The 14,736-nt window shown below is 34.2% G+C and overlaps 2 protein-coding genes across 2 annotated transcripts in view; one reads left to right on the forward strand and one right to left on the reverse strand.

Moving 5' to 3' along the window:
• The first annotated feature begins 7,808 nt into the window (after positions 1 to 7,808).
• On the forward strand, positions 7,809 to 9,902 carry LOC140892079 (CASP-like protein 2D1). Its single transcript, XM_073300824.1, has 3 exons — positions 7,809 to 8,331; positions 8,477 to 8,588; positions 9,494 to 9,902. The coding sequence occupies exons 1-3, from the start codon at positions 8,168 to 8,170 to the stop codon at positions 9,755 to 9,757; spliced, it is 540 nt and encodes a 179-aa protein (XP_073156925.1). The 5' UTR covers positions 7,809 to 8,167; the 3' UTR covers positions 9,758 to 9,902.
• A 2,034-nt stretch (positions 9,903 to 11,936) lies between these two features.
• The window catches only part of LOC140887913 (uncharacterized), a 33,773-nt gene continuing 30,973 nt past the window's right edge, over positions 11,937 to 14,736 (reverse strand). The window contains exons 4-5 of the mRNA XM_073295514.1: positions 12,310 to 14,623; positions 11,937 to 12,194 (exon numbers count right to left, since the gene is read on the reverse strand). Coding sequence (XP_073151615.1) covers positions 12,016 to 12,194; positions 12,310 to 14,623 — 2,493 coding nt within the window. The 3' untranslated portion in view covers positions 11,937 to 12,015. The remainder of the gene's footprint in view (positions 12,195 to 12,309; positions 14,624 to 14,736) is intronic.

Raw genomic sequence — 14,736 nt, forward strand, 5'->3', positions numbered from 1 at the left:
TCGAGCACAAACTTGAATAACTCGATATATTCATGAGTCGAGCTCTAGCCCATACAATATAATAATTAAACTACAATTGTGAAAAATTAAAAGATACGTGACTAAAACTGAAATTTGATAATGTAAAAGATCAAAAACGTAATCAAAACCTTCAACTCTTTTTGCTAATATGTTAAGAATGAATAAGCCCAAAGTTTAACATTAAAAAAAATCTAGCTATTGTTTTGATATATATAACATATGTTAATAAAACCCTCCACTATCAAGTGAATTTTTTTTTTCATTAAAAAAAAGCATGCAAAAATCGAATCGGGATTGTTTCTGTCCTTTAAGGAATCTTTCGGGCCCACACTAAGATTGTGAGTGAATATTTGCATAGATGTTTAATCCCATTTGACCTTTCCTTACAGGAAGCCCGAATGTTAATTAAGAGACAAAAGGCAATAAATTCAGATCAATCATTCAAGAAATCTTTTGTCTTTTCCTTCCTTTTTGGTTGTCACAATTCTCTCCTCTCCCACAGTCTTATAGCATATTATTATATTATACAGACCAACAAAGTAATCATTTTCAATTTCTCGTTTGGTAAGTACGTAGAACCCATTGAATCAAAGGGTGCCTTCTAGGCTAGCTACCTATTCATATATCATTGGTGCCCATTTTGCAGATACATATATTATCAGCTAGGAAATTACACTACCTGATTCAAAAACTCCATTCAAGAAAATGGTACGTGCATGTTTTCATGAGTTTGATATATCATTTAAGATTGTTTCGTTTCGGAGCGGATTCAATGGATTCAGGATATGTTTTTATAAATGTGAGTGATAATTAATCACGATGAAATTAGGTAATGTTTAGGAAAGCTTTTAGAAAACATTTCTCAACTTTTGTGAAACATGCACTGTATATCTTAGCTGAATTGCTAGGTGTTTTTGGTCCGCAGGAAATGAAGGACAACTCATACGATTCGTACAGCCCTGGGAGCAGCGGCTGGACATCCAGGAGAAACCCGGAATTCCAGGAGGCAGATATCTGGGAAGTTTTTCAGGATGCGAAGGCCCCGAATCCCGGGGCCGTGATCTCCTTTGATCTAAATCAATCTTTCACTTCGAAACACCTGGCAATTCCAAAACCCAACAAAACTTCCAAACAATATTATTCCAACGGTCCGAAAACTAGTCAACAATCATCGGCTCCGGTGAACATACCCGACTGGTCCAAAATACACGGCTCCAGCTCCGCTGATTCCGTCGACTTAGATCGCGTGAATCAGCGGAGATGGGAAACCATAGACGACAGCGAAGAAGAAAACGAGAAACATGTGAATATTCCTCCACATGAATGGATAGCGAGAAAGGTTTCCAGGAGTGAGATAATTTCGTTTTCTGTGTGTGAAGGTGCTGGAAGAACACTCAAAGGGAGAGATTTGAGCAGGGTCAGAAACTCTGTTTTGACCAAAACTGGCTTTCTTGAATCGAATTAATTCCAGGTTTAATTAATTAGCTCTGTCATTTGTGTATTCATAATTGTTTGATGTAAATCCAAATGTACGTAGTTTCAGTTGATTAATTAATTCTCCCTTTTCTTTTATTTGCTACTTAAGTACCCATCTTCAGTATATGTTTTTAAATTTGTGTGAATCCATGTACATTGCTTAATTTGTATATAGAATATGCATATTTCGTGTTCATTGATAAGTTTTTTAATTTTCTTTCTTGATAAACGAACTTACATGGAGTGATTATAAAATTTATACATTATAAAAAAGTATGAAAAAAAAATTAGAAGTTGGTAGTGTTTGGAAATGAAGTTAAAAGCTAAAAATCAAAGTTGAGTCGTGTTTGATAAATAAGTAATTATAGAAATTTTAACATTAATTTTTTTTTATTAAAATCACTCTTGGAGAATCATAATCATCATACGGTTGGTTAGCTTTTGAATTTGAATTAAGTTAAACAAAAGTCAACACATAATTTAGGTTAAAAAACATACAAGAGTGATTTTTTTAAGTAAAAATCTAACAATCACATTTTTTTAGTTATTGCAAATAATTTCTTAATTACGTGGCTCGATCCATTGTTGAAAATGGTTTAGTTCAACCTATGATTTGTCATGTCAGCATTATAATATTAATTATGCATACGTGTTAAGATGTAGATCATCGGATGAATGATTTGGGTACTATCTACTAACATACGAGTACTACGTATATACCGCACACAAGAGTGGAAAGTATTTAACATTTTCAGATTTTTTTTTAAAAAAAACACGTATTCATTTCATGTAATTATTAATCTTTTAAAACTTCGTGCGTTGATTATTAAAAAAAAAAAAAAAAAAACTTCGTTCGTTGCTTTGAAAAAAAAAAAAATTCGTAATTTGTTAAAAAATATATAACGCTAAAGCAAACAAATATGCCTAGCTTATTTTTTTTAAAAAAAACAGGAGTGAAAATAACATGATCTGATATAATATAAGATGTACTTTTTTTTTTAATATTTAAGACATCAAATTCATGAATTTTTATAACAAAAAATACATAAATTTCGATTTGATGTGGTTGGGATAATTCAATTCAAATTCATGAATTTTTATAACAAAAAATACATAACTTCTCGATATAATTATTGAAATGCCTACTACTAATAAAATGCGGAAAAACTTTTTTTTCTTTAAAATAATACTATACATATACGCCCATACATATATGTATATAAAAATAACATATATTTCTTAAATAACCTGAAAAATATTAAATAAATAAATAAATCCTTAAAAATGTTTCATGCATCAATTTAAAATGATAAACAATGCTGCTGAAAAATATCATATGCGGAATAATAATAAAATAAAACATGTTTCAAAATTCCATCATAATAGACTAAATAACTGCGACGGTCACGGGGTCCACTGCTCCGTGAGCTCATACGTCCACACCACCGGTAGGAGCTACATAAATGTCATTATGCTCACCTGCACCATATAAGCGTAGTGAGCCTAGGGGCTCAACATGTCTAATCCTTTATAACAAGGTTAAAAATAATGCATCACGTAGATACTAATACATATACATGTACATGAGCATGCATGGAAACATTTTTCATAACATAAATGCTGAATCATAAATCATAAACATAACATAACTTTCTTCATCATACATAACATAATTGAGCATATCATAACATAAAAACTGAGTATGGTCATATCCATGAATGTGACTAATAACTGTGCCGACTGATCAGTCTAAAGAACCATCGTACGTGGCGGTGGATAAATCCACCTCTATGCTGGTAGTAAACTACCTCTGTGCCAGTGGTAAAACCACTTCTATGCCGGTAGTAGAACTACCTCTGTGTCAGTGGTAAAACCACTTCTATGCTGTCACCTCACTTCAATTTCCATAAAAATATTTTTCATGCTCAATTCTTAATCATAAACACATCATAAAATATTTCATGTATGCATGCATTTAAAATATGTTCGTAATATATATTTAATTAATTTTAATAATAAATATACTTTTACTTAAAATAGACTTCATGCATAAAAATAATTAAATATATATTCCGAACTGAGTTTATTTTCATGGGTTGGTCCAGACTGCTGATCACTCACTCTAAGCCCATTAATCTTAACTTAAAGCCCCTAATTAATAAAAATTTTAAAAATTATAATTTTTACTAAAATAAAATACTTAAATGTTATTGGGCTTAAATAAAAATATTTAGGCCCAATAACTAATTAATTCATAAAAATTCCTAGACTGACCCAATAAAATCACTGACTAGCCCAAAAATTCCGATGGGCCCACGGGCCCATAAAATTATTGGGTTAACTTAAAAATAATTTAAAAAGCCCAAATAAAATTATTTGAAAGCCCAAATAATTTTATTTCTAATTAAATGACCCAAAAACCAATTAAAACATTAAACATTTTAAAATTAAAAATACTCGAGCCCGGCCCACCTAGCCCGGACCCGGACCTACCTGACCCAACCCTATACCCTACTGACCCAACCCAGACCACCCAGACCCGGCCCAGCCCCAGCCACTACCCAAACCCGAACCCCCTTCCCCTCTTCCTTTCGGCCGTGTGCAGCAGGCCTTCATGGCCTGCTGTCGGCCGGCTCCGTCCGCCCATGGCCGGAGCGCCGCCGCCCAGACGTAGCCCACGTCTGGGCGGTCCTAACCCACCATGGCTCAGCCCGAGCCATGGTCCCTAACCCAGAAGCCGATAGCTTCTTTCCCCAAGCCATGCCGTGTCACCCCCAACAACACCCATGCATCAGATCAACCCTAGCCCATTCCAGTCTAACCCAGCAGACCATGCTTGACTCGAAGGCACCCTAGGACACCCCTGGACCGAGCCCTAGCCTCTGGACCGAACCATGCAATTAAAAACGTGAGCCATGAGTGAACAAATCATCAACACACCTCCAAAACCTTACCTACATGCATAAATCGAAAAGTTCATGATACAAATCTGAAATAAATCCATCATGCGTGCATAGTAGCGTATATGGTGTTTAAACGAAGGAATAGACATGCCTTTCATCGAGTTTTCGATTGAAATAAGATGCTTGATGCGTGTACGATGTCCGGGACGAACGGATCTTTAAACCAAACCAAAAACCTCCAAGTTTTGGTTATGAAGACTGTTGAAATCTACTGGAATCGTGAGAATGGGGTGGGAGAAGGAAGATGTCGGCTGATGGGGTTGGGGTGTAGGGTAGGTTTAGGTTTTTAGTTTTTAAAAAAAATAATAGGTTAATAATTAAAATAAATAGTATTTAGATAATATACCTAAAAATATAATTAAAACTCTCTAATAATAATAATAATCTGATAAGATATCTCCAAATCTCGAAATTATTAAATAGGCTAATTTTAAAAATTAATAAAAGTCAATAAGGAGACTAATTTTGGCTAAAAAATAAACCCTTAAATAAATATATAATTAAATACTAAAATTTTCTTGACAAATATCCTAAAATAATATTCTAAGGCTCGTAAAACTCATAAAATATGTTTGGCTAAATATTTTGGTATCTCGTCCGTCCACGGTCCCGTCTACGCGATCAAAACCAATAATTCCTTAAAAATCTAACAATACCATAATTGCAGGTTAAATGCTAAAATAAATTTAAATCATGCATATAATTCATATAAATGTCATTTAACCCAAATATAAATTTTTTTTTAAATAATTAATTTCCCTAATTATGCATGCGAATTTACGTATTAAAATTTCCGGGTGTTACAATTATATTGTTACAAAAGCACACTACTAAAAATGAAATACAAACTAAATCAAATAAATATTTTTGCATTTAAGAAGAATTACATAAATTTAGCAAAAATTACAAAAAAAATTTTACACTATATAATCGTTTTAGTTCGTTTTTTTAACACAATTTGAATCAAACAATTTTTTTTATTTTTTATTTTTATGTTTTCCTCCGGTTGAAGACATTTACCCTACCTGTGTATGTCAATTGAGTACATTTGACTTAGCTCCACGAAATCATCGAATAAATATAAAAATTTTTAAGTGGCGACAGAGGAAGCCAGCTGGCGCCTGAAGTTGATGTGGTTCATGGCCACATTGACGGACCTCTTGTGATTTTGGCCCACAGCTACATGACACTTGTGCCCAACTCAGTCCATTTATATCGGTGAAATGAATTGATTTATATTTATAATATTTTAATAATTTTGATCAAGTCGGATCCGATTAAATTGGATCCGTTTAAGGATCTATGACATAAAATTAACAAATGAAACCGTATCTTAGATGTTTTGTTTTTTGTTTTACATCAAATCTTAGATGTTTTTATGATATATATATGCGTGTGTTATAATTAAATACGAAAGTTTGTTTCCTCTCGTGTTGGGTCCTTTTTTACCAATAAATTGATGCTCAATTTATTGTGCCTGTGACGCGTTTGCTCAGAATTTTGGTCGGGTGTTTGAGTGCGATTTGAATCCATTATCAATCGACTGTTTAATATATATAGATACATTATATTTATTGGTTTTACTCAATCTATATATATATATATATACCAATATAAAAGAGTGAATAAAAAGTCAAAATTTTACAATTGTGAAATAAAACGTTGTCCTTTATTTACAATATAAGTAAAATTATATAAAAATATATAGGGTTATAAAAGTAAAAACAACACTTCAGTTATATGACATAAACGTAAATCAATATTATATTATATGTAAAATAGATTATTATGATAAAAAATTAACAAAGTGTGTGCAATTTAAATAAGGATTCAGTTTTTAAAAATATTGAAATACTTAAATATTTTATTTTTTTGAAGATAAAGTGTTCAATATTTATATGTAAAATCGATTATCGTGATAACATCAAAATTAATTGAAGAAATATGTGCATATTATATAAAAATTTAACTTTCAAAAAAATTGTTTCTTTGTTTTTTATTTATTGTAGATAAAGTGAATATTATTTTTTCACAAATATTTAAAAATTTTTTTTGCAAAAATCTTAATTAAATACTATTCAGTTTCTTAAAATATTGAAACACCAAATTCTTGATTTTAATTTGTTTGTATACTGAATAAACATATTTTTTTTTAAAAAAATCTTATATATTTTAATTCGTGTAAGGACCTATTGAAGTAAAAAATTATATCATGAGTTCATATTTAAATATATACAAATATTAGATTTGGAAAAGTTATTAATATATATATATATATATATATGTTAGTTAAATAATATACAAATTTTGAAATAAATCAATTCAAATATAGTCAAGTTTTAATATAAAATAATAAATAAAAAAAATACATCAACACACACATATCACATATATAAAAGTTGTAATTAAAATTTTAACTAATTTTTCTTTACATAAAACTAAAACAATTTAAAAAAATTATGAGATGGTCTTGCAATTAAAAATATCAGATTTCTAATATTTTATAAAGTATTATAATTTATAAAGTCCCTTAAAATACCAAAATATTTTTTAAGTATTTGAAATACTTATTAGTTGCACAATTATATATCACCAAATATAGCTTTTAATAAAACGCAAAGCGCTCAGTCCTACGATTTATAAAAAAAAATCTATTTTTTTACGTTTCTCGACAAACATATAACATATATTATTGCTTTATATTCGTTAGTTAAAAAATTAAATTAAACCCAAGGTATAAAGCATGTAATGCATTGCACGAAAAGCGTCGATTAGAAATCACAAATCGATCGCAAAATTATTCACATCAATAGCTAATTAGAGATCAAATCATTATGATTGAAGTTTCAAATTGACCGTAAAAAATATAGCACTTAATTAAAAAAATTAATCAATTTAAAACAAATATATGATAATTTCGATCTCAACCAAATAACATTGTTGTCACGTGCAACACACATGCAATTTTCTAGTATAGATAAATCATAAATGCCACAAGACTTTAAAATGCATGACTTCGCAACTAATGCTCTCCTGCGATTTTCATATGATAACATTATTTCGTGAACTTGAAATCGATCCTAATTAATGTGAAATACTATATAAAACATGAAAGTGATGAATTTGAACTTCTCTAAAAAAAACATTTAAAATCCACGTATTTAAAATATTTTCATCTAAGCGTAACCTTAGTCCTTAGCCAATGGAAAATACAATTGCAACCCTTAATGTCCATTTATAGATATACTTTATTTTCCTTGGGAAAAATTTCTTGTAATTGAATCTCAAAAGACAAGAGGGGCTAGCCTCGGGGTTCCATTAATTGATATTAGATGACAAATCCTAAACGATCCACACCAACTTTGTGCAGACACCTCTCAATTTCATTCCTCTTGTGAAAAAAGAAAAATGTGCAGCTGTGCCCATCTGGTGCACACTTTTCACTTCTCCCACTCACTTAGCTCAATTCAACCTATCTGGCATCTATCCACTCTTCTAGCTCTACTTTTCTCCCTTTGTTCTTCAAGAAAAGGCACAAGAAAGTAACTCAGAATAGGCCACGTACCAACGACAAATATCCCCATCCAACAACATTTTTCCACTGAAAAGACCCATTATCTAGCGCACTTTCCCACCCTTTTTCTCTTCTTATATCGTTCTTGGCACATTAAACTGGAAGTTGAGTTGACGTTGAACAGATCGGGAACATGGGATTTCTGGGTGATGATGTTTCCAACCTCAAAATCTTGGATTTCTCTCTGAGATTTATAGTAATCCCCTTCAATGTTGCATCCATATGGATAACTGTTACCAACCATCAGGATGATATCATTTATGGGAATCTGGAGTTCAATAATTTTCTTGTACTCAAGTATGAACTTAAATCATTTTCGTACTCTGCTTTTTTTTTATTTTTTTTTATTTTTAAAACAAATTTCCCCCCTCCCCAGCTGGATTCTTCTGTTTATGCTAAAAAAAGTGTGCTTTTGTTATCTCTACTTTGTGGGGTGTTTTAGGTATATGGTTTGCATCAGTGCAGTATCTGCTGGATATGCCTTGTTTGGTGCTGTATCTTCTTGGATTACTTGTTTAGTGACCAAAGCATGGCTCTTTTTTGTTACCGACCAGGTTAAACTCCATCTTCTTTAACCCTTTCCCATAGTTGTCTCAAAGATTTTAGATTTTTATATTATGAATGCTTTTGTTTACATGGACGTAAATAAAAACATACTTTCATATGATAAAACTTCAATTTCTTTTTTAAAAAAACAATGTTTTGATTCCGCAGGAATTCTTGGCTTATGCCACAATGCTACATCCCTGTCCACATAAAAAAAAAAGACTTGATTTTATGGACAGCTAAGATTACTGCTTTTACAGATAATCTTTAATATTTGGAATTGAAAATTGTTGTCATTTTCAGTCGAAATGGCCTCTCATCTGCTCTGCTGGTTCTGTTCTCTGGCACAAGGATACACTACCCAGACAGTTAGTTAGGTGTAGGCAATCAATTTTCTGATCTACTAAGGCCTCTTTAATATAAACCTTCCAGGTTTGAATGCTGTGGCTGAAATCATTAAAATTTTCCCTTATAGGTCCCATTTTCATGTGAAGAATTTAAATGAAATGATTGTTCGTTGACCCTTCTCCACATTCGACCTCTGTTTGAGGAATTTTACTCGATTTATTGTGCTCCAACTGGGATTCACATTGGCTATACTATGTTTTGTTTTTGACAATTTCGCCTTTTGGAGGGTTCACCAGAATTTATTTCTTGCTTGGAGTTTGTGTCGGAAAATGTGGTGTATGTATGTTTTTGTTATATGAATGTCTCCACGATATGTTTGGTCTGATATACAGTAGCCCTGAATCAGATATATTTTCTATCTCCGAAAATACTAATCCGGGTGTAGAATAGAATACAGAGACCAACTGGACCATTCTTTTTTCAAATCTGGTGCAATACATATTGCTATATCAGAATGTTAGTCATGTATATATCAAACATTGCGAATGATTCGTCTTGTTTATAGGTGTTGGCTTACTTAATGGTGACGTCGATGGCTGCAGTGGTGGAGCTTCTCGACTTAGCCTATCGCGGTGATAGAGTGGTTTCATGGAGTGAAGCTTGTGATACTTATGGAAAGTTTTGCAACAAGTTAAAACTAGCCTTGGGTCTCCACGTCGTTTCTGTTGGTTGCTTCTTCGTGTTGGCTGTAATATCTGCTTATAGGGTGTTTGCCAAATATGAGCCTCCTTTTGTTCCTTCCAAAGAGGCTGAACAAGAAACGACTTGAAATTTATGAGCTCTTTGTGTTGATCAATGTTTGTACTGTAATTTCATACATATTAAACAAGGCCAGAGCCGGGAAATTCGAGTTGGGATCAACTTCTTGCAGTCAACAAGATCATTGATATTGGAAAAGTTATATAAAATGACTTGCCTTTTAGCATTTTAAGATAAGATATGATATTGTTCTTAATCTCATTTTTACACTATCGATTAATTTTATAAATACATATGCAAAAGGTAATGAGGACACTTATCAGTGGAAACAAAATGAGTGACCCTTGCACTAAAAATGTTTGGTAGCCAGCAAATTGAGTTGATAGGGTTTTGGCTTGCCTACTCTTACATTTTGACGTCTGTATTTTCACTACGGACCTTTAGGGAGAAATGTTTGTGGATATGTTTTTTTTTTTTTGCCCCTCTCCCTGAATATAGTATTTCTTTCTACAAAATTGGATTGCATGTCAAATCTAGTTATTTTTCAATGACGTGGAATCCATTTCTGTGGGTACGAACCGAGTAGATACTCAACTAAGTTCTGGACTAACGTTAGTCGGGTAAACCAGCCAGCCCATAGTGCGATAAGCTTGCCTTTGAAGGTGTTTAACCATTTATCAAGAGTTTATCTATCCCACCAACTCGAACAGACTTGTCGAGAATGGTGCTTGAATCTTGAGGAATAAGGAGCAACTCTTTTCAAATTTTCTTTCGTATATATAATCAGAGACAATGTTCTTTAGCCACAAATTCTTTCCAGAAGAAAGTCCCCACTCCCCTCTACCCTAAAACTAAATTGCTATCGGATGGTTGAGATGTGGCATCAAGACAATCTTGTTATTAAACAACCAAAAACACAATGGTATTATCGAGACCTTTATGGGTGGCATCAACATCACAAGGGATAATTGTTTATACTACCCCGTGAAATCACTAGATTGCTGAAAACCCCCTATGACCGTTAAGTCTTTGTGTCTTGTGTTTTCAAATTTTGAGCACAAACAACCCTGAAAACATATTAGAACAAGGGAGTGAATGCTCAAATTTTGAAAACATGAGGATGTATGCGTTCAAGATTTGAAAACACGATGAATTAATAGATAATTCTTTTGTCGAAGGGGTTTTTTTTAGCGATTTCGGGAATTCACGGAGGTAGTGTATGCAATTAACTCACGTCATAATACCACGGTCTCCTCAACAGACATGACAAGCATCCCTATTCACCATGTCAATAAAATGTCATCCTTGTAATACCTCCAATAAACAAAGGAATCTTGCAAACTTCCAGCACTTGAACTTCATGGCATTTTTAGTTTGAGGTGAAGGATGTTTTTGGGCTTCAAGTTCAGTGCCTTTGCCAAAACCTTGCAAACCACATTCTCACTATTGCTACTATCAATAATCAAGTTGCATACTTTACTTTTGATAGAACATCGTTCCCGGAACTTCTTCTGTCATTGAAAGTCATCTTGCTTTTTTGGGGATGGCAAGAGACGTAGAACAAGACATGCTATTGCTTCTCCATCATCTCCTTCGAGCTCGCCACTCTTCATAAATATTATACTCAAATACGTGCTTGACATCACCGAATTCTTCGACATAATTTATCGACTGTCTATTTGGCAACTGTGTGATAAGTGACTTGGTCGGTTGCACTGAGAACATTTTGTTGGAGAGACTGTTTCCTATGCATTTCCTTGGATGAAACACCCTAAAAGAGGCGTTTGCGGTGCTATCTTGGTTTTAACTTAGGAGCTAAAAAAGAATGTGCTTATTACTGATGCTCAACCTCAAAATAGAAGCAGAGGCAATATTTGCAAATATGCATGAGTCAGATTGTTGCTTTCTCTTAGTTAGGCAAATGAAGAAACCAAGGAAGATTGTGCATGAACTTGCAGCGTGTTTGTCTTTCGTGTTTCATGCCTGTCTTTGTTGGGGTTTATGAGGAAGATAATGATGAGGATGGATTCCTACATTATTACTTGGAAGTTCCTAAAATTGATGGCTTCTAGACAAGTCTTGTCCTCTTAAGTGATTATTGACATCAAACTTCATGTTTATAATTGATTTTTTTTTACCGAATTGTGTTGTTGCTGATAAGTGAGAAACTAGGGTGGAATTTTATGTTCTGCTATGACAGTGTTTATTGGAGATCTTTGATTCAGTAAAGTATCTTGATTACACACAAATTGTCAGCTTTGACACGACAAACAGGAGAACAATTCTATTCTTGAATTTGAAACAATTGAAATAGTCAAGACTTGTTGATTAATCTTGATTAAGACCGAAGTTCATGCTCAAATTATAAGCTTCACCTCTGTTGAATTCATTGTTGTTTTTGTACCACACCGGTGTATGGATGATGGTAGGGAAAAACTCAAGCAAGCTGGATAATTCTTCAGGCATGGTATCCATGTGGCTGTGTTCCTCTTCTTGTTTCAGTACTCCTAAGCAGTCGAGCAAAAAAGTTGCAGGGCATGGTTTATGGAACTTTATTAAGCTTTTTATGCAGATATTAAAGTTACAACATGAAGATGCATGCTTTTAAAAGTTAAAACTCACCTGTATTGCCACAAAGAGATTCACTGTTCCCATGGTTGAATTCCATTAAGCTAGTCAGCGTGCTCGGGTTCGCTGTGGGGTTAACTACATTGGTTAAAAATTTCTGCTCATGTGAAACCATTGAACCTTCCAACCGGTCAGTTTCCACCAACAATTCCTCCAAGCTTTGATCTGTTGAAGGCTCTTGTTTCCAGGTTTCGGTTGATGTATCTTCCGTTTTCAAGCTAGATTTGTAAAGCCCAGGTTTGCAGAGTGGCTTACCAAGAACACAGTTAGAATCTAGCTGATTGGCTTCAGGGTATTGAAAGAGCAACAAACTTGATTCACAAAATTGTGCTGTTTCAGCCAAATTATCATCCATCAAGTTTTCTTGTTCTGTAAATACTCTCTCCATGCCATCTGAAAACTTTTGTTCAGATGCATGACAATGGAATCCACCTTCATCCGGCATTAGATAGTTTAGTTTTCTATTTTCTTTCACTAGAGTGGTAGCAGTGTTTTCATATTCGCTGTAGATTTGTCCAAATGCACTGGCAAGAGGAACTTGCCCTTGTAAATCTAATGGACATTCTATTCCAGACATTCGGATCCATAAATCTCCCATGAAGTGATCTTCTTGAGAAAATTCTGTACTTCTAGTAAATAATCCCTCGGTGATAGAACATTCGTTCAAGCATTGAGCTGCTGAATCTTGTGTGTGACATATTTTACCATCCCAAGAATCTGTATTTGAACAAGCAGTCGTGTTTTGGTTGTCAGGCTGATCAACCAAGTCTATCAAGTGTCTCTGATCTGGGAAATTTGTTAAATATTTTACGTTCAAGCTTTCGCTTAATGAATGTTCGTTTCTCTTCAAGCTATACTCCGACAACAAAGCTTTTGTCCCCGGATTTTCACTCTGTTTGAGCTCTTCTTTCTTCGTGCTTTCTTCATGTGCGAACTTTCTTTTCCTTGAACATACTTTTTTCTGGAGTTTGCATGATATGTTATCCATCTTGGTACTTTTATTAAGTAAAACCTCTGTTTTTGAGTTCCCTCTTGCCCGTTCTTCACTTCTTAAAGTTCTTTCCAAGACATGTTCTTCCTTTGAGCTTGATGGTGATAAACAATCTTTTACTATGCTTTCATCAAAGCTCTTGTTTGGACTTCTGTTCTGCCCCAACTTTTTCTTTAGGTACTGTACTCTATCTTGAGCTTGTTTCAGTGCATCCAGTATCTCGGCATCGCTATTTGTGTCCACATCAGATATGCAACTGTTTGTTTCAGGGATTGGTGGTGCATAAAACTGGAGTGATGAATCTGGGGCAGTGAAATGGTAAGTATCAAATGCATTTAGTTGAGGTGTAGTCGTATCCAGGTCGCGAAATGACGTTGGCTTCAGCTGTGGAGAAGAAAGGTAAGTTGCTGCTGTGGATGAATTTAATTGAACAGTCGAATCTAGTCTTGATAATTCTGATTGAATGGTGGGATTTAAAGGCCCCGGGATTGACAAGCGCAAGTTGAGAGGAGAACATGGAACTGTTGGTGATTTTAACTGCACCGCAGAAAATGAAACTTGGGAATTTATTGCTCTTATCTCTGCAGGATCTTGCTCGGACACCCGGGGTGATAGGTTGAGTTTGAGTGGTGATCTTGGTGATTCCATGGGCCAGAAATGATGTATTTGTGGGGAAGAATCTGTAGGTAGCAACTCTGATGCATTTAAAATTGCAGACTTTGAAGCTGAGACAGAAAGTTCCTGTGGAGATAATTGACTTATGTCTCTCCTAAATTCCCTGAATCGACTCGTTACTGATGCAAGAGTCGGAGGTTTCCTAAGAGGCGCGAACTCTTTGTAACCAACACCATCTTGCTGCAATGCATGAACATGAGTACTCTGCCTTGCTATGTTAGGGGATGGACATGGTTGGCTCATCTGACCCGGGGACAAACTCGGGCATTGAATTTCAGAAGTCGACAAAGAGACCATGGTTCGGGGTGAACCGATGGAGGTTGTGATAGAGGCAACAGATGGATAACTAGAAGTATTTTTGGAATTTAGTACTGTGGTCGGCTGGAGTTCAGGGGAGTCAATGGAGATGGAAGAATGTGCAAGCGTGGCGTAATTTGTTGGCGTAAAATTGTCCTCTAGCCAATTTCCGCCTTGGTTTTTGGTTTTGTAAGAATCATTGTTCTGATTTTTGGATTTAGGGGAGTTTGTTGGGCTATGTTCTTCTTGTGTGTGTGGTGGGTAAAGTGGAAGGTGGCGTTTCTTGCATTTCTTTGCCCGCTTGTTCCAGTAGTTCTTTATCTCGTTGTCTGATCTTCCTGGTAGCTGCAGAAACATTAAAATCCAGACAAATTTCCATGAAAAGACCTAAATTTGGTACCAAATAAATGTCATTCTATATAGCAAAGGAGTTGATATATGAAGTTTATATTAAATAC

Source organism: Henckelia pumila, chromosome 3 (assembly GCF_033568475.1).
Source record: "Henckelia pumila isolate YLH828 chromosome 3, ASM3356847v2, whole genome shotgun sequence".
NCBI lineage: Eukaryota > Viridiplantae > Streptophyta > Magnoliopsida > Lamiales > Gesneriaceae > Henckelia > Henckelia pumila.